General features: G+C 47.1%; 1 protein-coding gene and 1 long non-coding RNA gene across 5 annotated transcripts in view; one reads left to right on the top strand and one right to left on the bottom strand.

The window, feature by feature from the left end:
- Positions 1–17682, top strand: part of LOC124673242 (short-chain dehydrogenase/reductase 2b-like) — a 29688-nt gene extending 12006 nt beyond the window's left edge. Inside the window, exons 6-7 of the mRNA XM_047209362.1 lie at positions 16899–17084; positions 17175–17682. Of these exons, the coding sequence (XP_047065318.1) occupies positions 16899–17084; positions 17175–17555 (567 nt within the window). The 3' untranslated portion in view covers positions 17556–17682. The remainder of the gene's footprint in view (positions 1–16898; positions 17085–17174) is intronic.
- Positions 17683–18378: 696 nt separating this feature from the next.
- On the bottom strand, positions 18379–22727 carry LOC124679017. 4 transcript variants are annotated; one of them, XR_006994756.1, is made up of 3 exons: positions 21679–22727; positions 19930–20647; positions 18379–19377 (listed from the first exon to the last, which is right to left on the bottom strand). It is a non-coding gene; the product is annotated as an uncharacterized LOC124679017 (long non-coding RNA). The 4 variants fall into 4 exon arrangements; XR_006994754.1 differs by having other exon boundaries at positions 18379–20026; positions 20218–20647; XR_006994755.1 differs by having other exon boundaries at positions 18379–20647; positions 21679–21813; positions 21925–22727.
- Between the last annotated feature and the right edge of the window lie 1296 nt (positions 22728–24023).

Below are 24023 nucleotides of genomic sequence, written 5' to 3'. Positions count from 1 at the left end.
ACTAGAAATTATCTAGACCTTAGAGAGACCAATTATGCAAACCAAATTTTAGCAAGCTCTACGTATTTCTTCATTAATGGGTGCAAAGTATATGATGCAAGAGCTTAAACATGAGCACAACAATTGCCAAGTATCACATTATCCAAGACATTTTATCAATTACTACATGTAGCATTTTCCGTTTCCAACCATATAACAATTAACGAAGCAGTTTCAACCTTCGCCATGAACATTAAAAGCTAAGAACACATGTGTTCATATGAACCAGCGGAGCGTGTCTCTCTCCCACACAAGCATTTTATTCAGAGAATGAAAATAACAAAACAAAAATAAAAGCACACAGATGCTCCAAGTAAAGCACATAAGATGTGACCGAATAAAAATACAGTTTCAAGAGAAGTGACCTGATAAGTTGTCGATGAAGAAGGGGATGCCTTGGGCATCCCCAAGCTTAGATGCTTGAGTCTTCTTGAAATATGCAGGGATGAACCACGGGGGCATCCCCAAGCTTAGACTCTTCACTCTTCTTGATCATAGTATATCATCCTCCTCTCTTGACCCTTGAAAACTTCCTCCACACCAAACTCAAAACAAACTCATTAGAGGGTTAGTGCATAATCAAAAATTCACATGTTCGGAGGTGAAATAATCATTCTTAACACTTCTGGACATTGCACAAAGCTACTGGACATTAATGGAACAAAGAAATCCATCCAACACAGCAAAACAGGCAATGCGAAATAAAAGGCAGAATCTGTCAAAACAGAACAGTCCGTAAAGACGAATTTTAAAGTGGCACCAGACTTGCTCAGATGAAAATGCCCAAATTGAATGAAAGTTGCGTACATATCTGAGGATCACTCACGTAAATTGGCATAATTTTCTGAGTTACCTACAGAGAATTAGGCCCAGATTCGTGACAGCAAAGAAATCTGTTTCTGCGCAGTAATCCAAATCTAGTATGAACCTTACTATCAACGACTTTACTTACGTTCGACGAAACCAGAGAAAACCTTCCAGAGCCGCCGCCATCGCGAAGCCAAGATCTGGGGGACAGGAGTCTCTGTTCCGGCACGCCGCCGGGACGGGGAAGTGCCCCGGAAGGCTTCTCCATCGACACCACCGCCATCTCCATCAACGCTGCTGTCTCCCATGAGGAGGGAGTAGTTCTCCATCGAGGCTCGGGGCTGTACCGGTAGCTATGTGGTTCATCTCTCTCCTATGTACTTCAATACAATAATCTCATGAGCTGCCTTACATGATTGAGATTCATATGATGATGCTTGTAATCTAGATGTCATTATGCTAGTCAAGTGGATTTTACTTATGTGATCTCCGGGAGACTCCTTGTCCCACGTGTGTAAAGGTGACAGTGTGTGCACCGTGTGGGTCTCTTAGGCTATATTTCACGGAATACTTATTCATCGTTATGAATGGCATAGTGAAGTGCTTATTTATATCTCTTTATGATTGCAATGTGTTTTGTATCACAATATATCCGTGTGCTACTCTAGTGATGTTATTAAAGTAGTTTATTCCTCCTGCACGGTGTAATGGTGACGGTGTGTGCATCGTGTAGTACTTGGCGTAGGCTATGATTGTGATCTCTTGTAGATTATGAAGTTAACTATTGCTATGATAGTATTGATGTGATCTATTCCTCCTTTCGTAGTGTGAAGGTGACGAGTGTGCATGCTATGTTAGTACTTGGTTTGGTTATGTTGATCCGTTATGCACTCTAAGGTTATTTAAATATGAACATTGAATATTGTGGAGCTTGTTAACTCCGGCATTGAGGGTTCGTGTAATCCTACACGGTTAGTGGTGTTCATCATCCAACAAGAGGGTGTAGAGTCTAGCATCTATCTATTTATTCCGTTATGTGATCAATGTTGAGAGTGTCCACTAGTGAAAGTATGATCCCTAGGCCTTGTTCCTAAATATCGCTATCGCTGTTTGTTTACTTGTTTTCTTGCATCTTTACTCCTGCAATATTACCACCATCAACCACACGCCGGCAAGTACTTTTACGGCGCCGTTACTCTTGCTCATATATATTCATACCACCTGTATTTCACTATCTCTTCGTCGAACTAGTGCACCTATTAGGTGTGTTGGGGACACAAGAGACTTCTTGCTTTGTGGTTGCGGGGTTGCATGAGAGGGATATCTTTGACCTCTTCCTCCCTGAGTTCGATAAACCTTGGGTGATCCACTTAAGGGAAACTTGCTGCTGTTCTACAAACCTCTGCTCTTGGAGGCCCAACACTGTCTACAAGAATAGAAGCACCCGTAGACATCAGTTGGCCATGGTGATTCGTGTCCGAGTAGGAACACGAGTATCACCGAACCCGAAAGGTTCGAACACAGGGGACTCAAGAACACGTCTTCGCCTCACCGATGTCGGGCACTGCAGAGTGAGACACAACAGTTACCCAGGTTCAGGGCCCTCGAAGAGGTAAAACCCCGACGTCCTGCCTTGGTGTATGTATTACAGGTCACAATGGAGAAGATGACCGTACATATATCTAGGGTTTGTGATCGCCCTCTTCTACGCTAGCAAGGTTAGGCCTTTTATGGAGGAGCTGGTCCTCTTCCCCTCGAAATATCTTGAGGGGGAAGGGTTCCCACATCTCCAAACTAAGGGCGGGAAACTCCCCGCCCTTTACAATGTGGACATAGTCCACAGCCGATTAAAGTTCCGGTCCACGGCAGATGCTGAGGTCGTCAATGACGCCTCCGCTGGCAGCTTGTGCCGTCCACCCTGCCTTGCACTAAAGGGGCAAGGGCAGGGTCTTGGTCTTCTGGTCCTCGTCGAGCCCGCTTTAATCACCAAAGGGGCAAAGGAATCTTGCCCCCTCGGGACGGAGCTTTGTGAGCTCAGCCATGACGTGTATGGCGCAGGCCTTGCTTGTCTTGTAGCCTGGGAGCCCACTCCGCCAGTCCTTGCAGCAGACATGGTGGAGAAGGAATCCCAAGCTCCCTGGTGGGTCTTGTCACCTTCAATGGGACCTTGAAGCGAGGATAAGTCCGTGACTCGGGAACCTCCGCGAGGGAGTTGCTCCCCGAGCCTGTCTTCTGCCTCGGCTTGATGTCTCCAGGAGTGCTTTGCTCCTCACGGAGCCTCACTCGAGAGTTACCTCCCGGGGTGACTGTCTCGTTGTGAACTCCAAGGGCCCAGCAATCGTAGGCCCATGGCACCCTGGTCACCAGGGATCCCACAACACTTGAACTCTAGGCTCTCTAAAAGCGACGCCTCCTAGAAGGGAACAGTGCACAAGAGCCGTCGTCGCGCAATCAAAAGATCTTAGGTTTTCACCCTGAAGATAGTTCCCGCTCTCAAAACAATATCTTCAACAAGGCCATTGCCAGACACAACTAATTAAGGACAGACCTTGGATTTTCACCCGGAAAGGTAAGACTTTGAACTTCACCCGTGCTGCCGCCCCCACTTGCATACTGCTGCTGTGAAACCCAGAACACCAAGCAAGTCCCTCAACATCGCAGAAACTCGAACTTCCATTGCTAGTCCTCCAATCTGGCCTTTATGATATTCTCCGGCTCTGACTTCACCATGGACCAAAATGTCACCTGATGGCAAGAAAGAATAGAGCTTCGCGATGCTCCCTCCAGAACTAAACGGTTGGAATAACATTATGGGTGCACACGACCGAATACCACCCGGTCCAGCAAACTCCAGGCAAACGATTCGCCAGTGGAGCCTTCCGAAGCTCACCACTCCACCTAGATGAAGGACCAGCCTCAGGAAAGTCACCATCCTCGCAGAAGAGGAACCCTAGGACCCCCACCTTTATTCAGCCGGGCAACCAGAGGAGATGACGGGCCCAGAGCGCCGATGCAGTACGTCACCGGAGTGGTCATGCCACCACCATATCCCCTGCATCGCGTCGTGGCTGAGCCCCTAAGGCCTAGATCTTGGTCCAAAGATCAGATCGTGGCGAGCAGCCCAAATCTCCACCGAGCGCATTGCACCGGCAGAGCGCCTCCGCCTCCTCGATGTTGCTCTGCAAGGGGGCGACTAGCCGGTGAAACCGGCCGCACCACCCCAAGCCCCACCGCGCCGCCTCAAGACGGGCCTAGGACCTAGACCCGTCACATGCATCCGCTGCTCGCACCTGAGGATCCGGGGCAAGACAGCTGCCGCCTGGACCGCCGCCCACTACCATTCCCATCGGCGTCGCCCCAGCTGCCCCTACGAAGATAGTCGCCGCGACCTCCACCCCTAACACCTTAGATACCAGGGGGCCGCCGCCACCGCGGCCGACGCCTGCAGCAGCGGCGGAAGGGAGGGTTGGCGATGGAATTTGGGGGCTGATACGTCTCCGACGTATCGATAATTTCTTATGTTCCATGCCACATTATTGATGATATCTACATGTTTTATACACATTATATGTCATATTTATGCGTTTTCCGGAACTAACCTATTGACGAGATGCCGAAGGGCCAGTTGCTGTTTTCTGCTGTTTTTGGTTTCAGAAATCCTAGTAAGGAAATATTCTCGGAATTGGACGAAATCAACGCCCAGAGTCCTATTTTCACACGAAGCTTCCAGAATACCGGAGGAGATATGAAGTGGGGCCACGAGGTGGCCAGACACCAGGGCGGCGCGGCCTGGGCCTTGGCCGCGCCGGCCTATCGTGTGGGGCCCTCGTGTGGCCCCCTGACCTGCCCTTCCGCCTACTTAAGGTCTCCGTCGCGAAAACCCTATGACGTTGGACGAAACCAGAGAAAACCTTCCAGAGCCGCCGCCATCGCGAAGCCAAGATCTGGGGGACAGGAGTCTCTGTTCCGGCACGCCGCCGGGACGGGGAAGTGCCCACGGAAGGCTCCTCCATCGACACCACCGCCATCTTCATCAACGCTGCTGTCTCCCATGAGGAGGGAGTAGTTCTCCATCGAGGCTCGGGGCTGTACCGGTAGCTATGTGGTTCATCTCTCTCCTATGTACTTCAATACAATAATCTCATGAGCTGCCTTACATGATTGAGATTCATATGATGATGCTTGTAATCTAGATGTCATTGTGCTAGTCAAGTGGATTTTACTTATGTGATCTCCGGAGACTCCTTGTCCCACGTGTGTAAAGGTGACAAGTGTGTGCACCGTGTGGGTCTCTTAGGCTATATTTCACGGAATACTTATTCGTTGTTATGAATGGCATAGTGAAGTGCTTATTTATATCTCTTTATGATTGCAATGTGTTTTGTATCACAATTTATCCGTGTGCTACTCTAGTGATGTTATTAAAGTAGTTTATTCCTCCTGCACGGTGTAATGGTGACAGTGTGTGCATCGTGTAGTACTTGGTGTAGGCTATGATTGTGATCTCTTGTAGATTATGAAGTTAAATATTGCTATGATAGTATTGATGTGATCTATTCCTCCTTTCGTAGTGTGAAGGTGACAGTGTGCATGCTATGTTAGTACTTGGTTTGGTTATGTTGATCTGTCATGCACTCTAAGGTTATTTAAATATGAACATTGAATATTGTGGAGCTTGTTAACTCCGGCATTGAGGGTTCGTGTAATCCTACACGAGTTAGTGGTGTTCATCATCCAACAAGAGGGTGTAGAGTCTAGCATCTATCTATTTATTCTGTTATGTGATCAATGTTGAGAGTGTCCACTAGTGAAAGTATGATCCCTAGGCCTTGTTCCTAAATACTTCTATCGCTGCTTGTTTACTCGTTTTCTACCGCATCTTTACTTCCCGCAATATTACTACCATCATCTCGCACGCCAGCAAGCACTTTTCCGGCGCCGTTACTACTGCTCATATTCATTCATACCACTTGTATTTCACTATCTCTTCGCCGAACTAGTGCACCTATTAGGTGTGTTGGGGACACAAGAGACTTCTTGCTTTGTGGTTGCGGGGTTGCATGAGAGGGATATCTTTGACCTCTTCCTCCCTGAGTTCGATAAACCTTGGGTGATCCACTTAAGGGAAACTTGCTGCTGTTCTACAAACCTCTGCTCTTGGAGGCCCAACACTTTCTACAAGAATAGAAGCACCCGTTGACATCAAGCACTTTTCTGGCGCCGTTGCCGGGGAGGAAAGGTAAAAGGCTCTCATACTCCGGTCCCAGGTAAAGTACTTTTCTGGCGCCGTTGTGTGTGTGCTCGAAGCTATTTCCTTTAGATCCTGCAATTGCATCTTTTTGTTTCTTGTTTACACTAGTTTGGCATAATGGACAACAATGAGCTTCTTATTCTATTTCCTGATTTAAGACATGGATGGTTTGATGCGAAAATTAAAAAACCTATGGAACATATTAGTATGAACGCTTTGAACACCATTGTTGCTAATGATATGGAAAATTCTAAGCTTGGGGAAGCTGGCTTTGATGAGCATGATATTTTTAGTCCCCCAAGCATTGAGGAGAAAATTTACTTTGACGATACTTTGCCTCCTATTTATGATGATTATAATGATATTGGTCTTTTAGTACCGCCTGTTATGTTGGATAAATTTGATTATGATTACAATATGCCTCCTATATTTGATGATGAGAATAATAATGATAGCTACTTTGTTGAATTTGCTCCCACTACAACTAATAAAATTGATTATGCCTATGTGGAGAGTAATAATTTTATGCATGAGACTCATGATAAGAATGCTTTATGTGATAGTTATATTGTTGAGTTTGCTCATGTTGCTACTGAAAGTTATTATGAGAGAGGAAAATATGGTTGTAGAAATTTTCATGTTACTAAAACACCTCTCTATATGCTGAAATTTTTGAAGCTACACTTGTTCTATCTTCCTATGCTTGTTACTTTGCTCTTCATGAACTTGTTTATTTACAAGATTCCTTTTCATAGGAAGCATGTTAGACTTAAATTTGTTTTGAATTTGCCTCTTGATGCTCTCTTTTGCTTCAACTACTATTTCTTGCGAGTGCATCATTAAAACTGCTGAGCCCATCTTAATGGCTATAAAGAAAGAACTTCTTGGGAGATAACCCATGTGTTTATTTTGCTACAGTACTTTTGTTTTACATTTGAGCCTTGGAAGTTGTTACTACTGTAGCAACCTCTCCTTATCTTTATTTTATTACATTGTTGTGCCAAGTAAAGTCTTTGATAGTAAAGTCAATACTAGATTTGGATTACTGCGCAGAAACAGATTTCTGTCTATCACGAATCTGGGCCTAATTCTCTGTAGGTAACTCAGAAAATTATGCCAATTTACGTGCGTGATACTCAGATATGTACGCAACTTTCATTCAATTTGGGCATTTTCATCTGAGCAAGTCTGGTGCCACTTTAAAATTCGTCTTTACGGACTGTTCTGTTTTGACAGATTCTGCCTTTTATTTCGCATTGCCTCTTTTGCTGTGTTGGATGGATTTCCTTTGTTGAATATATTGTATATGTGTGCGTTATGTAACCGGCCCACCTCCTAGTTTCCTTGTATAGTTGAGGTTGAGGCCCGCATCATGTATTATATATACGTGCCAAGGTGCACCGATCAATGTATTCCGCTTGCACCCAAAACCCTAGCCTTCTACATGGTATCAGATTCCTACAACGATTCCTAACCTAGCCGCCGCCGCCGCGCTCCCCCTGCGCCGCCGCCGCCGCTGCCTCATCGAGCCGCCGCCGCCGCCCTCTCCTTTGGGCCGCCGCCGCCGCCGCCTACCCGCCGCCCCACCGCGCGCCACTCTCCCCCGACGCCGCCATGCAATCCCCGGCCTCCTCCATCTCCTCCGACTGACAACCCCTTTGCTCGGGCCGGACATGGCCCTCATCCGCGATCTCAACATCGCCGATCGCGTCCCGGTAACTCTCAGCCGGACCTCCGCGTCCTACTCTCCTTGGAAGCGGTACTTCTCTCTCGTTTTTCGCGAGTTTCTTCTTCACAGCCACGTCGACGGCTCCGTGGACTCCCGTCTCATGGTCAACGACGAGGAGTGGATGATCATCGACGCCACCATCATCCGTTGGTTCTACCTCACCATCTCCACCGACCTCTTCCACACGGTGGTGGCCGACGAGGACGACGCCCGCGCCGTCTGGCTCAAGCTCAACGGTCTCTTCACCGACAACAAGCTCCGGCGCAAGGTCCTCCTTCATGGCGAGTTCTACGGGTGCCACCAGCTCGACTCCTCCATCGACGACTACCGCATGCGCCTCAAGAAGATTGCGGACGAGCCGCGATCTCGGCGAGCCCATTGGCGACGAGCTCCTCATCACCACCTTCACCGCCGGCTTGCACGAGGATTACGGGAACGCCGCCTCCAACCTCACCCTCGCTCCCGGACCCCACCTTCCCCAAGGTCGTGGCGTACCTCAAGCTTGAGGAGCGTCGGCTGCGGATGGTGCGGTCCCGCGCGACGCACACCTCCCTCGCCACCGGCACCCGCGCCGGCCCGGCGCCCCCGTCGCTCGCCCTCCTCCGCCCGGCTTCCCCCACCCGCCGGCCTATCGGCCGGTGCCGCCCCACCGCCACCGGCCCCACCCGCCAACAACCGTCGCCGCGGGGGTCGTCGCGGCGGCCGCCGCACGCAGCAGCAGCCCCGGCGCGCAGCAACAGCCCGTGGGCGGCGCTGCCCGTCCGCAGCGAGTCTTCCAGGCCGGCTCCTTGGTACGCGGGGCAGAACCCTCGGACCGGCGTCGTGCATGCCTACACTATGCCGGTCCCCCGCGCGCCTGCCCCCGGCGTCCTCGGCCCGCGGCCAGCCTCCCACCGAGGCCTACTTCGCCGCGCCGCAGCCGTACCTGCCGCCCTACGGGTCCTACATGGCAGGGCATCCGTCGCAGCCGGGCGGGCTGCCACCGCTGCCCCCGATGCCGCCTGCGCCCGGGATCCAGCCCTCCTCGCCGCGCGCGCACGCCGCCCCGACACCGCCCGCCTACGCCGGCGGCGGCGATGGCATATGGACACCGGCGCCTCCGCTCATATGGCCGCCCACCCGGTACCCTTCATATCTCCCGCCCCGTCACCACTTCTACTCGCATTACCGTCGGAGATGGTTCCTCTCTTCCTATCACTCATATAGGCCATGCATCTCTCCCGTCTACGTCCACTCCCCTCTCACTTGTCTAATGTCTTAGTGTCCCCTAACCTCATCAAAAATCTTGTCTCTCGTTAAACAATTTACACGTGATAATCCCGTGATCGTTGAGTTTGACTTGTTTGGTTTTTCTGTCAAGGATTCCCGAACCCGGATGGTGCTCCTCCGATGTGATAGTCCCGGCGACCTCTACCCAGTGCACTCCTCGCCCTCCACATCCGCCGCCCCTGTCGCCCTCGCCACCGGTGTGGACCTTTGGCACGCTCGCTTGGGTCATCCCAACCCCGCCACCCTTCGTCACATTCTTCGGAGTTTTTCTTTCACGTGTAATAAGATCGCTGATCATTCTTGTCATGCGTGTCGTCTCGGCAAACATACTAGGCTTTCGTTTCGAGGCTTCTTCTCATGTCGCCTCCTACCCTTTTGAGTTAATTCATAGTGATGTTTGGACCTCTCCAGTTGCAAGTAATACGGGCTATACTTATTATCTTGTCATCCTAGATGATTTTTCCCATTATGTGTGGACCTTTCCGTTGCGCCGCAAGTCCGATACTCTCGCTACTCTTGCCGCGTTTTACTCCTATGTCGCCACGCAGTTTGGTCGTCCCATTCTTGCGTTGCAGACGGACAACGGGAAGGAGTTCGACAACCTCGCTGTTCGCACTCTCCTCACCACTCATGGCACCACTTTTCGACTCACATGCCCATACACTTCGCAACAGAATGGTCGCGCCGAACGCGTCCTCCGCACTCTCAATGACTGCGTTCGCACCCTTCTCTTTCACGCCTACATGCCTCCGCGTTTCGGCCCGACGCTCTGCAGCCACTCTTCTTCTTAACATTCGCCCATGCCGCACCCGCGGTAACTTCGCCCCTCATCATCTCCTCTTCGGTGCACCACCTTCTTATGACGAGCTTCGCATCTTCGGCTGTCTCTCGCTATCCTAGCATCGCCGCTCATCGCGCCTCATAAGCTTGCACCCCGCTCGTTAGCCTGCGTCTTCCTTGGCTACCCACCCAACACAAAAGGATATCGCTGCTACGATCCCGTCTCCCATCGCGTCTTCACATTGCGACACGTTTACTTTGACGAGATGCAGTTTCCTTTTCAGCAGGTACCCGCCGCCACTCCCTCGCCGCCGGTCCTCGCTTCGCCGTCCACCACGGACGGCCACGGACGGTCCAGCCTTGGGCCGCCCCCGGCTTCGGCGCCGCATGCGCCTCGGGACGAGCTGCGACCCCTCCCGGCCGCGCCCCTTGCCGCAGTCCGACTCCGACTCGGAGCCCGCTGCCCCGCCCATGGCGCAGCCCACGGCGTCGCCCGCTGCACCGCCCACGGCGCCGCCCGCCCCTTCGGTCCACCGGCGCGGCTGCTGCCCCGCCTTCGGCGTCGCCCGTCCCTCGGCCCCTGGCGTGGCCGAGGCCCCTGCGCGGCGGCTCCTACGACACGGTCGCGGACCGGCACCCACCGCCCGAGCCCGAGATACTCTAGCGACGAGTATCTCCTTGCGGCCTCCACGTCCGCGCCCTCCCCGCTTCCCGTATCCGTACGGGCAGCCCTTCGGGATCCTCACCGGTTCGCTGCGATGCGGGAGGAGTACGCCGCCCTACAGCGGAACCGCACCTGGACACTGGTTCCTCGGCCACCTCGCGCCAATGTCATCAGTGGCAAGTGGGTCTTTCGACACAAGACTCACTCCGACGGCACCCTTGAGCGCTACAAGGCTCGTTGGGTGGTCCGCGGTTTCCGTCAGCGTGCCGGCGTCGACTTCACCGAGACCTTTGCACCGGTTGTGAAACCGGGCACGGTTCGCACTGTGCTCCGGCTTGCGGTCTCTCGTGGATGGCCAGTTCACCGGATGGATGTCTCTAATGCGTTTCTTCATGGACACCTTATCGAGCAGGTCTTCGTGAGCAACCCACCGGCTTTGTTGATGCTTCTCATCCTGGACATGTGTGCTTGCTCTCTCGGTCGCTCTACGGCCTCAAGCAAGCTCCTCGCGCCCGGTACCGGCGGATTGCCGGCCTTCTGCACGGACTATGGGCTTCAGTATTACTCGCTCGGATGCCTCGCTGTTTGTCTATCACCGGGGTGACATGACTGCCTACTTGCTATCGTATGTCGATGACATCATACTCACGGCCTCCTCCACCGCTCTCCTTCGGCAGCTTACTCTCCGGCTCCGTGACGAGTTTGTCATCAAGGATTTGGGAGCTCTTCATTACTTCCTTGGCATTGAGGTCACTAGGCGTCCCGATGGCTTCTTTCTTCATCGCGAAGTATGCCCATGAGTTACTAGAGCGTGCTCGGTATGCTCAATTGTCATCCTGTCGCCACCCCCGTCGACACGAAGGCCAAGGTTTCCGCTCTCGATGGTTCTCCGGCGCCGATGCTCCGTTCTATCGCTCTATAGTTGGAGCCCTCCGATACTCGACGCTCACACGCCCGGACTTGCGGTATGCTGTCCAGCGAGTGTGTCTCCATATGCACGCTCCTCGTGATTCTCATTGGACGCTCGTCAAACGGATTCTCCGCTACATCCGTGGCACGACGCACCTTGGACTCACCCTCACAGTGTCCCCCTCTATGGAGATGGTGGCTTACTCGGATGCTGACTGGGCCGGCTGCCCCGACACTCGGCGTTCTACCTCTGGCTACTGTGTCTACCTCGGTCCTTCACTCGTTTCCTGGTCATCGAAACGACGGCCCTCATCGTCTCGCGCTCTAGCGCGGAGGCTGAGTACCGAGCCGTGGCCAATGCTGTTGCCGAGTGCACATGGCTTCGACAGCTGCTTCGGGAGTTGCATCACGGTGTGTCCCGCGCTACAGTTGTCTACTGCGACAACGTTTCGGCCGTATATCTCTCCGCCAACCCCGTTCATCATCGCCGGACGAAGCACATTGAGCTTGACATTCACTTCGTACGCGACCAGGTTGCTCTCGGACATACTAGGGTTCTTCATGTTCCGACTGCGCAACGGTTGCCGATGTGATGACCAAGGGATTGCCGACTTCTACCTTTGAGGAGTTTCGTTCCGGTCTCGTGTCTCGCGGCGACGCTTCGACCGCGGGGGGGTGTTGAATATATTGTATATGTGTGCGTTATGTAACCGGCCCACCTGCTAGTTTCCTTGTATAGTTGAGGTTGAGGCCCGCATCATGTATTATATATACGTGCCAAGGTGCACCGATCAATGTATTCCGCTTGCACCCAAAACCCTAGCCTTCTACATCCTTGTTCCATTAAGGTCCAGTAGCTTTGTGCAATGTCCAGAAGTGTTAAGAATGATTGTGTCACCTCTGAACATGTGAATTTTGGATTATGCACTAACCCTCGAATGAGTTTGTTTCGAGTTTGGTGTGGAGGAAGTTTTCAAGGGTCAAGAGAGGAGGATGATATACTACGATCAAGGAGAGTGAAAGCTCTAAGCTTGGGGATGCCCCGGTGGTTCACCCCTGCATATTTTAAGAAGACTCAAGCATCTAAGCTTGGGGATGCCCAAGGCATCCCCTTCTTCATCGACAAATTATCAGGTTCCTTCTCTTGAAACTATATTTTTATTCGGTCACATCTTATGTACTTTACTTGGAGCGTCTGTGTGCTTTTATTTTTGTTTTGTGTTTGAATAAGATCTGATCCATCATGCTTGTGTGGGAGAGAGACACGCTCCGCTGTTTCATATGAACACTTGTGTTCTTAGCTTTATCTTTTAATGTTCATGGCGAAGGTTGAAACTGCTTCGTTCATTGTTATATGGTTGGAAACGGAAAATGCTACATGTAGTAATTGGTAAAATGTCTTGAATAATATGATACTTGGCAATTGTTGTGCTCATGTTTAAGCTCTTGCATCATATACTTTGCACCTATTAATGAAGAAATACATAGAGCTTGCTAAAATTTGGTTTGCATAATTGGTCTCTCTAAGGTCTAGATAATTTCTAGTAAAGAGTTTGAACAACAAGGAAGACGGTGTAGAGTCTTATAATGTTTACAATATGTCTTTTATGTGAGTTTTGCTTGCACCGGTTCATCCTTGTGTTTGTTTCAAATAACCTTGCTAGCCTAAACCTTGTATCGAGAGGGAATACTTCTCATGCATCCAAAATCCTTGAGCCAACCACTATGCCACTTGTGTCCACCATACCTACCTACTACATGGTATTTCTCCGCCATTCCAAAGTAAATTGCTTGAGTGCTACCTTTAAAATTTCCATTATTTACCTTTGCAATATATAGCTCATGGGACAAATAGCTTAAAAACTATTGTGGTATTGAATATGTACTTATGCACTTTATCTCTTATTAAGTTGTTTGTTGTGCGATAACCATGTTCCTGGGGACGCCATCAACTACTCTTTGTTGAATATCATGTGAGTTGCTATGCATGTCCGTCTTGTCTGAAGTAAGGGAGATTTACCACTCATTTAATGGTTAGAGCATCCATAATGTTAGAGAAGAACATTGGGCCGCTAACTAAAGCCATGAATCATGGTGGAAGTTTCAGTTTTGGACATATATCCTCAATCTTATATGAGAACATTAATTGTTGCTAAATGCTTATGCATTAAAGAGGAGTCCATTATCTGTTGTCTATGTTGTCCCGGTATGGATGTCTAAGTTGAGAATAATCAAAAGCGAGAAATCCAAATGCGAGCTTTCTCCTTAGACCTTTGTACAAGGCGGCATAGAGGTACCCCTTTGTGACACTTGGTTAAAACATGTGTATTGCGATGACAATCCCGGTAATCCAAGCTAATTAGGACAAGGTGCGGGCACTATTAGTATACTATGCATGAGCCTTGCAACTTGTAAGATATAATTTACATGATACATATGCTTTATTACTACCGTTGACAAAATTGTTTCTTGTTTTCAAAACCAAAGCTCTAGCACAAATATAGCAATCAATGCTTCCCTCTGTGAAGGGCCTTTCTTTTACTTTTATGTTGAGTCAGTTCACCTATCTCTCTCCACCTCAATAAGCAAACACTTGTGTGAACTGTGCATTGATTCTTACATACTTGCATATTTCACTTGTTATATTACTTTACATTGACAATATCCATGAGATATACATGTTATAAGTTGAAAGCAACCGCTGAAACTTAATCTTCCTTTGTGTTGCTTCAATACCTTTACTTTGATTTATTGCTTTATGAGTTAACTCTTATGCAAGACTTATTGATGCTTGTCTTGAAAGTACTATTCATGAAAAGTTTTTGCTTTATGATTCAGTTGTTTACTCATGTCATTACCATTGTTTTGATCGCTGCATTCATTACATATGCTTACAATAGTATGATCAAGGTTATGATGGCATGTCACTCCAGAAATTATCTTTGTTATCGTTTACCTGCTCGGGACGAGCGAGAACTAAGCTTGGGGATGCTGATACGTCTCCGACGTATCGATAATTTCTTATGTTCCATGCCACATTATTGATGATATCTACATGTTTTATACACATTATATGTCATATTTATGCGTTTTCCGGAACTAACCTATTGACGAGATGCCGAAGGGCCGTTGCTTGTTTTCTGCTGTTTTTGGTTTCAGAAATCCTAGTAAGGAAATATTCTCGGAATTGGACGAAATCAACGCCCAGGGTCCTATTTTCACACGAAGCTTCCAGAAGACCGGAGGAGATACGAAGTGGGGCCACGAGGTGGCCAGACACCAGGGCGGCGCGGCCTGGGCCTTGGCCGCGCCGGCCTGTCGTGTGGGGCCCTCGTGTGGCCCCCTGACCTGCCCTTCCGCCTACTTAAGGTCTCCGTCGCGAAAACCCTATGACGTTCGACGAAACCAGAGAAAACCTTCCAGAGCCGCCGCCATCGCGAAGCCAAGATCTGGGGGACAGGAGTCTCTGTTCCGGCACGCCGCCGGGACGGGGAAGTGCCCCCGGAAGGCTCCTCCATCGACACCACCGCCATCTTCATCAACGCTGCTGTCTCCCATGAGGAGGGAGTAGTTCTCCATCGAGGCTCAGGGCTGTACTGTAGCTATGTGGTTCATCTCTCTCCTATGTACTTCAATACAATAATCTCATGAGCTGCCTTACATGATTGAGATTCATATGATGATGCTTGTAATCTAGATGTCATTGTGCTAGTCAAGTGGATTTTACTTATGTGATCTCCGGAGACTCCTTGTCCCACGTGTGTAAATGTGACGAGTGTGTGCACCGTGTGGGTCTCTTAGGCTATATTTCACAGAATACTTATTCAGCTGTTATGAATGGCATAGTGAAGTGCTTATTTATATCTCTTTATGATTGCAATGTGTTTTGTATCACAATTTATCTGTGTGCTACTCTAGTGATGTTATTAAAGTAGTTTATTCCTCCTGCACGGTGTAATGGTGACAGTGTGTGCATCGCGTAGTACTTGGTGTAGGCTATGATTGTGATCTCTTGTAGATTATGAAGTTAACTATTGCTACGATAGTATTGATGTGATCTATTCCTCCTTTCGTAGTGTGAAGGTGACAGTGTGCATGCTATGTTAGTACTTGGTTTGGTTATGTTGATCTGTCATGCACTCTAAGGTTATTTTAATATGAACATTGAATATTGTGGAGCTTGTTAACTCCGGCATTGAGGGTTCGTGTAATCCTACACAGTTAGTGGTGTTCATCATCCAACAAGAGGGTGTGGAGTCTAGCATCTATCTATTTATTACGTTATGTGATCAATGTTGAGAGTGTCCACTAGTGAAAGTATGATCCCTAGGCCTTGTTCCTAAATACGCTATCGCTGCTTGTTTACTCGTTTTACTGCATCTTTACTTCCTGCAATATTACTACCATCATCTCGCACGCTGACAAGTACTTTTTCGGCGCCGTTACTACTGCTCATATTCATTCATACCACTTGTATTTCACTATCTCTTCGCCGAACTAGTGCACCTATTAGGTGTGTTGGGGACACAAGAGACTTCTTGCTTTGTGGTTGCAGGGTTGCATGAGAGGGATATCTTTGACCTCTTCCTCCCTGAGTTCGATAAACCTTGGGTGATCCACTTAAGGGAAATTTGCTGCTGTTCTACAAACCTCTGCTCTTGGAGGCCCAACACTGTCTACAAGAATAGAAGCACCCGTAGACATCAGGGAGCCGGCCGCAACAACTAAATTATGGTTTGTTTTCAGTTATAGGTTAGGTTACAGTTAGCAGAATAGCTATGCCAAACGGTTAATTTGGTATAAAACCGAAATAATAAGGTTTAACCGAATGAAACCGAATTGATTACCCAGCCAAACTTCGCAATATGCTTTTATATAAAGTCGGTATTGAATCCAGTACCAAAAATATGAGCTCTAGCATACTGGTTTGGGCGTGCAGTTTTGCCTTACATGGGCATAGGTCGTGAGTTCAAGTACCAACAGTGCACATATTTTTATTTCATCCGCAGATTTTTTACATTTTTGTATCTTCAGTTCCATCGTATGAATAAAATAATATGTCCACAAAATTTATGTGTTATTCACGCGTCAACTTTGGTTAGTTTGGTTATTACCGAAACCAAACCGATATTTTGTGGTTATTACCGAAACCGTACCGTATTTTTATACGAAACCGTATTTACCGAAGTATTGAAACCGTATTTATTTAAAGACCGTATTAACCGAACCGAATTAACCATATTAACTGAACTTAGTGATTTTTTTGGAACTGGTATATATATATTTTTGAAACGGGTGGAACTTGTAGATTTGATTTGCATGGAACTTACAATTGCACTAAAGGTATGCATATGCACATGTATATGCGTCCTGCAATTCGAACCCAATTGGAGACTCTGAATTGTCTGTTGAGTTAAAATTTGCATTGCTGATACGCCTTTCTGGTTCAGTTATCGGGCGAAGCAGGCCATCTGATCCAATCCGTGATTGTACAAACATATGATGAGGCAGTAAAATGTCTCAACACCAACTACTATGGGCTGAAATGGACAACAGAAGCTCTCCTTCCTCTACTGAAGCGATCCACATCGGGAGCAAGGATCATCAACACCTCGTCGCTTCGCTCAGAGCTGCAGGTTCATTGCTGCAACACTAATAAAAACTGAAAATGAGATGGCAATTGTTGTCACCTGGCCTAACTGGAAATGTATTTTGTTGTCAACTAGAGAATGCCAAACGAGAAGCTGCGGGAGTCCCTGCGCGACGCCGAGAGCTGGGACGAGGCGCGGATCGAAGCCATGCTGAGCGAGTTCCTGGAGGACATGAAGAATGAGCGGCTGGAGGAGGCTGGGTGGCCGCTGATGCTTCCAGCCTACAGCATGTCCAAGATGGTGGTGAACCTCTACACGAGGATCCTGGCGAGGCGGCACCCGGAGATGCGTGTCAACTGTGTGCACCCTGGGTTCGTCAAGACAGAGATCAACTGGAACACAGGGGTCATCCCACCGGAGGAAGGCGCCAGGGGCGCCGTCATGCTGGCGCTGGTGCCTGAGGATGGGCCCACGGGTTGCTACTTTGATCAGACGAAGATGGGGGTCGCTTGGTGATTCAGGATCGCACGACCGGTGCCATTACGGTTAGATTTGTTCTCCACGACCACGCTGTGCAACAAGATTTTTGTACACCTCGGTTTGTTATTGCTGAACGGTAGTGCGCTCAGCCTGGGCAAACGGGGATTATCATTGGAATTCTTTATGTCTGGGATTGTGGATTTGCTGTCACTGATTTTTGAGAGAAGGCTTCTACACTGACTAGTACAAATGCCCGTGCGTTGCCACGGCTACTCAAATTTTATTTCTAAATCCATATATATAATTCATAACTCACTATGAAAATTTAAAGCAAATCTTGAATATCATAATATTGACATCATGATAATACCGAACGCAATAAATTTTGAATATCGTAATATTGACATCATCATAATAATACCGAACGCAATAACAAGACATCATTTTTTGTGCATCTCGGTGTTTCAAATTATAGATTTTTTTGTTACTCTTCCGCGGTAAGTCTCGGACATGTGTTCTGAGACGTCATACCTGTCAAGTGAACAACCTCTTCTTTCGGATAGATTATTGTCTCACAAAACACGAATGCCGCAAACACATGTATAACTGGAGGAATATATACTTCTTTTCTGATTAGTCCAAACAATTTTTTGATATTCATAAATATTTGGAGACAACTCTAGATTATAGTCTTCTGTATCAAATATACAAAAGGGGCTTAAAAAGTCTATAAATAATGGCTAGGGTAAAAACTCCGTCCGCAAGCCGATGGTACGAATATATCCTCATAGGAGCTCGAGAGTCGAGAGTATTTATTACGAGGATGCAAATAAAATAAAATTTACCTTTCATTCATGCATGAATCTGGCTAATGTTACTCTTTGTAATATTATAAGAAAGGCACGTGAACTTGTAAAGGGTATCTTAGAATACACATATACACGATTGATGATCTTTGTTACAACAATATAATTCTATTTTGTGTACCACTTGAAACACCACTTATGCTCTCTACTTTGCTATTTCTACTGACAAATGGCTGCTAAACTTTCTATACTCGGACCATGGTTAGACTCAGAAGTGAGGATGTGTGAAAAAAAAGTATTGCACTGTGTCATTTTTATTCCCTTTTTTGTTTGTTTTGACCCCTTTTGGAGTTTCTTGGTCTTTTGTAAAGTCCCGCCGAAGAGGTCTGCCTCGATCTGTCGCCGTTCACTTGCCACGTTCCTGCCCGGTATAAGCAAATGGAGGCTGCTATTTCAAGTGCTATTGTTGTCGCCTCCTCAGGCACCTCGCGCGCGTGGGCCAGTGCCTGCAGAAGGCAATGCAGCACAACCCGTGCTGCACCATCTCGATGAGTTCCACATGTCAAAGAGCATGTTCACCTGATTGCGAAACAACAGATATTGATCAATGAATGCTCCAAAATTTATTCTACTTTAGCAAACAAATAAATTCTCTAACTTTTAATTTCTACTAACACATAGTAAAAGACGCACGAAATTTACATTGTTTAAAGATAAATACAAGTTGTCTGGATGTAAGCTCGTAAATATAATAGGAAGAAAACGTATACTCCATTATAAGATTTTTCTTGGATTATTTCCACTATGTTGTCTTGGATCCACCATACACCAAATTCTAAAGCCGGCATCCAATTGGAACTCTAAACAAACATAAATAATTATCAACAATTCTGATTCAGAGACAACTCAGGAAGTCTCAACTCACCTCTATAATTTTTCTTGCTCTTCATGGTTTACCTTCATGTCTTCCTAACTCCCACCACCCAACTTGCAAAATAAAGATTCACAGCCAGACACAAGAACTGGGGAACTAATAAAGCCTGGTTGTAGTCCTACATAATTACACACCGACTAAGTTTTTTTTAGCATTGTGTTGCTTCTTCACATTCAACTATTTTCTACCAAGTTCACTGATGTTGCACTTCAAAATTCAGATCTCACAAAAGCTCAATGCCTTACATATGCCTTCCAGGAGGAGGAACATTCATTTACTCTGCATACGGCTCACCAAGCACTTGCAGGTTCCGATCATTAACATGCTTACAAAAAATAGTAATTCACAATCTAGGGTGGATGCCATCTTATCATCACTGGGTGAAGAGTTTCATGTATCGTTGTAAACTGACAAGTTGACAGTGGAGTTGATCAATACCATATATTTACCTACCCCACCTGGATAATGTTTTCCCAGATTATGAATGTTCCTAGTAACTCTAGCGACCATGACCCTCCTCATTCTACAGGTGAACTGGAACCCAATTTGTCAGAAAACGCAATTTTGCAGATAAAGTGGCACTAAATTATCAGAAAATATTCAGGAAAAGAGAATACTTATTAGAATTCACATTACAGCTCACATCACATCCGAGTGCCTATTTATTTACCTCTGAGTGTACGCCGGCGGGAGAAGCGCCTAAGTTCTGGCGAAAGGAGGTAGTGGAGTAGAGACTTTGAAAACTCTCGACACAAATGTTCTCAGCTCTGACAAACATATATATAAATGTTGGGTACCTATTAAGTTCTATAACAATTCATCCCATGCATCAACAGAATCATCTAATACGCAACCAATGCTAGCAATTCTGTCCATGCATTATGAAAAGTATGTGATAGCATGTAAGATAACAAACTTCCTACAAGATTGGGCAAGGGAAAGCAAATTAAAACCTCACCCGTAACACTACACGAAGCAGTTTTTGTTCAGGTTTGAACACAAACAGTTGTTGGCACAAATGCAAGACATCTTCATCTAGAGCGAGCGCTAGTTCATCTTCTTTATCTCATTGGGATCTTCACCTTCTTCAGCTCCCTCCTCATTGGCATGCACTCCGTGAACTCCCGTACCTTTAATGTAAATTAGTCAGACACAAGTCCTTGCATTTTGATAGAGATTTATAGCTACATTACAATAAGAAATTAATAACAAAAGTAACAGAGTGATGACAGGGTGGCTATGAGATAGTAAAAGGTTATGAGGAGGACGGCCATAATTATCTTGCTTGGCAGGGTGGCTGGGTGAGCATGACCATGCACATGGCTATGAGAGGAGGACGGCCATATTATCTTGCTGAGGTATCTCCTTGCGCTTCAGATCGGAGAAGTCTGCGAGAAGCATGGGGTTAGTTCAGCATCGCAAACTCATACACATGCATACATGTAAGAAAAAAAGCTCTTAGCATCAAATGTGCATCAGAAACAACACAAACTATCTTGGCTGTCAAGTCGAAATGCATTTCTGGTTGCACAAACTAATACGTGAAAGAGGTTAGCAGATACCATGCTTCCTAAAATCCTTAATACAACTGTTATACATGATTGAATTTTTTACAGGTGAGCGGTGTCTAATTTTCAAGCATAGTGAAATACTGCAATCTGTTCATGGCTCGTGCTTGTGTTTTTTGAGCGAACCATAGCTCTTCGGCTACAAGTGTAACGGTTCATAACAATGGCTAATATCAAAGTTACCCGCAAAAGAAAAAGGCTAATATCAAAGTTATACATCAGTCACATTTTATTGGTTGCTTCTCAGGATACCGTCACAACCTTTTCTTCTCTTGATGCATCCTTATGACTTCAAAAGCACATCAGTTTTGGCTTGCCTAGAAATCCTATTTTGAAGGAAAGGAAACTGTGCAACTAATAAACACTCTATGATTTTGCACAAATTCCATAATGGATAGGAAGCAATTTTTATCCAAAGAAGGGAAAACACTCTATGATTTCTCTACAAATTATGCATTGGACTGGTAGCAAGTATTTAACAAACAGGGGAGACTGGCACATGCCTTATATAATATAAATATGTCATCATGTTTGTACCCAACAAAATTACACAGGAAAAAAATCACTCTGGGAAAGCATACAAAACCTGCAAGACATGAGATGTATTCTATATAACGGTATTTACACTTTGGAAAAAACTTATCTAGACCCAGGGTAAATTAGATACTTGGCAGCAGCACTACCTCAAATATGCTACGAATAGGCATACTTCTATCTTAAGTGCTTTTACTGAAATAAAATCTAAGGATACTGAGTATCAATTCATTTGAGATTTAACTTAGCGCTAAAAATAGACTGCGGACTACAAATGAATCAGAGAAGATCCTCACATGGCAGCAATAAATTCTTACCTTCAGCGTGAAGAAGATTCTATCCTTGAAGGCACCTCCTTGTAGAGGAAATCGGCTTCCATCATAGCCTTAGACTGGTTGCTGAACTTCTTGTTCACATATTTGAATCAAATCAAGGCTCAAGAGAAACACACACTGAAACATATACAGTATAGAATCCCATCTTTTAGTGTGAGCTTAGGATGCCTCTTGGTGCCCGGAGGATCTGGCAGAGAAGACAGGAACATGATCTCTTTGAGATCATACCTCACGTAGTCGTAAAATTTCTGGCAAAAAACTCTGAACCTCATCCTGATAGCTACACCGACAAACTTTTGGAACGGCTCGACGAATTATTAACCTGCGCCATGATAAAAGCAATGCCAGTCATGCCCTAAACAAAACATCCCCAAACCTGAACTTATGGTTCAATTTCATCTCTTTACTCCTAATTAAACATGCAACTAAGCATGGCATTGATTTACATAACTGCACCATGAGCAAGTGTATAGATTAATAGATGTACAGTTGCAGATTTTCAGAGGCAACAAATGCAAATGGTAGCAACTTGTATACACAGCTCATTTACATGTATAAACTTGTGTACTTATCATCTACCACTGAATAGATTTTCTTTTGTTCATAGCTTTCCTGTTCAAAACTGAGCCTAATTAGTACTGTTCAATATATAAATTGTGTCACTGCTAATCTATGTTGAGCACAGATTTACTTATCTCACCTGAACCTGAACTCTTGGTACTTATTTTAGTTCCTCACAGTTCTCTCAAAGTCTCACATGAACATGACACAGAAATACAACTTTGTAGTTTCACGGTACATCACTTCTGCTAGCAGTCACATCTAAACAACAGGGAAGTCCTCTACGGTATATTAGTCAAGTTTGTATGTATGCAAACCACGATTGTCATGCCTCAGTAAATGATGGAGTACTATTAAACGATTTGGAGTTGAGCATGTGGCTTGGTTGGAGCACGGCCGGCCAGAGCCTGCATTAGGCAGAATGGCGAGACGGCGGACCCGCGGAGCAAGCACTGGAACCGACGGACCTGCTGAGCGGGGGGGGGGGGGGACTCAGCTCGTGCTGCTTGACACCGTCGTCGGGAGAAGAACTGGATCCGGCCATTCGGTCCCGTCCCGAGCTGGAGCTGCGGAGCAAGCACTGGATTCCGGACAGGCAGGTCGACGGCGGCGATCTGGGGAAGAGAGAGGGCCTTGAAGACCAGAATCAAAGTTTTAACGAAATCAGTGATGATTCAGTTCGATCTGCTTGAGTGCGTGTCTGATTGGACGACGATGACGCGGGTTGCTTCTCTTGGCGGCGGCAAAGCAGGACAGAGAGGAAATCGTTTCGGGCTTCTGGTGCTATGCTAGGATTTTCGGAGGGGAATCGAGGTGGAAGGATTGTTTTGATGGGATTCGATCTGATCTGGATGGATGAAGGCGGTGTCGCTCGCGAAGAAGGAAAGAAAAGAGAGCCACAAATCGGGGACATAATAGAACCGGTACGATTTAGTGGGAGGGCAAAATAGTCAGATAAAAATATGTAGGACGAAACTTCGAACCGGAGGAAACAGAACCAGTTCCTCCTTTTTATATAGTAGAGATGGAGTACTATTAAACGATTTGGAGTTGAGCATGTGGCTTGGTTGGAGCACGGCCGGCCAGAGCCTGCATTAGGCAGAATGGCGAGACGGCGGACCCGCGGAGCAAGCACTGGAACCGACGGACCTGCGCGAGCGGGGGGGACTCGGCTCGTGCCGCTTGACACCGTCGTCGGGAGAAGAACTGGATCCGGCCATTCGGTCCCGTCCCGAGCTGGAGCTGCGGAGCAAGCACCGGATTCCGACGAGCAGGGTCGACGGCGGCGATCCGGGGAAGAGAGAGGGCCTTGAAGACCGAGAATCAAAGTTTTAACGAAATCGGTGATGATTCGGTTCGATCTGCTTGAGTGCGTGTCCGATTGGACGACGATGACGCGGGTTGCTTCTCTTGGCGGCGGCAAAGCGGGACGAGAGGAAATCGTTTCGGAGCTTCGGTGCTATGCTAGGATTTTCGGAGGGGAATCGAGGTGGAAGGATTGTTTTGATGGGATTCGATCCGATCCGGATGGATGAAGGCGGTGTCCGCTCGCGAAGAAGGAAAGAAAAGAGAGCCACAAATCGGGGACATAATAGAACCGGTACGATTTAGTGGGAGGGCAAAATAGTCAGATAAAAATATGTAGGACGAAACTTCGAACCGGAGGAAACAGAACCAGTTCCTCCTTTTTATATAGTAGAGATAGTAGAGATATGATACTGTACCTTTTTTTTCCCTGCGCTCAACGTCTTTCTCCTTCCACGCGC

Source organism: Lolium rigidum, chromosome 7, assembly GCF_022539505.1.
Source record: "Lolium rigidum isolate FL_2022 chromosome 7, APGP_CSIRO_Lrig_0.1, whole genome shotgun sequence".
NCBI lineage: Eukaryota > Viridiplantae > Streptophyta > Magnoliopsida > Poales > Poaceae > Lolium > Lolium rigidum.
Note: the sequence above shows the minus strand (reverse complement) of the source record. Positions and strands in the feature narration are given on the sequence as shown.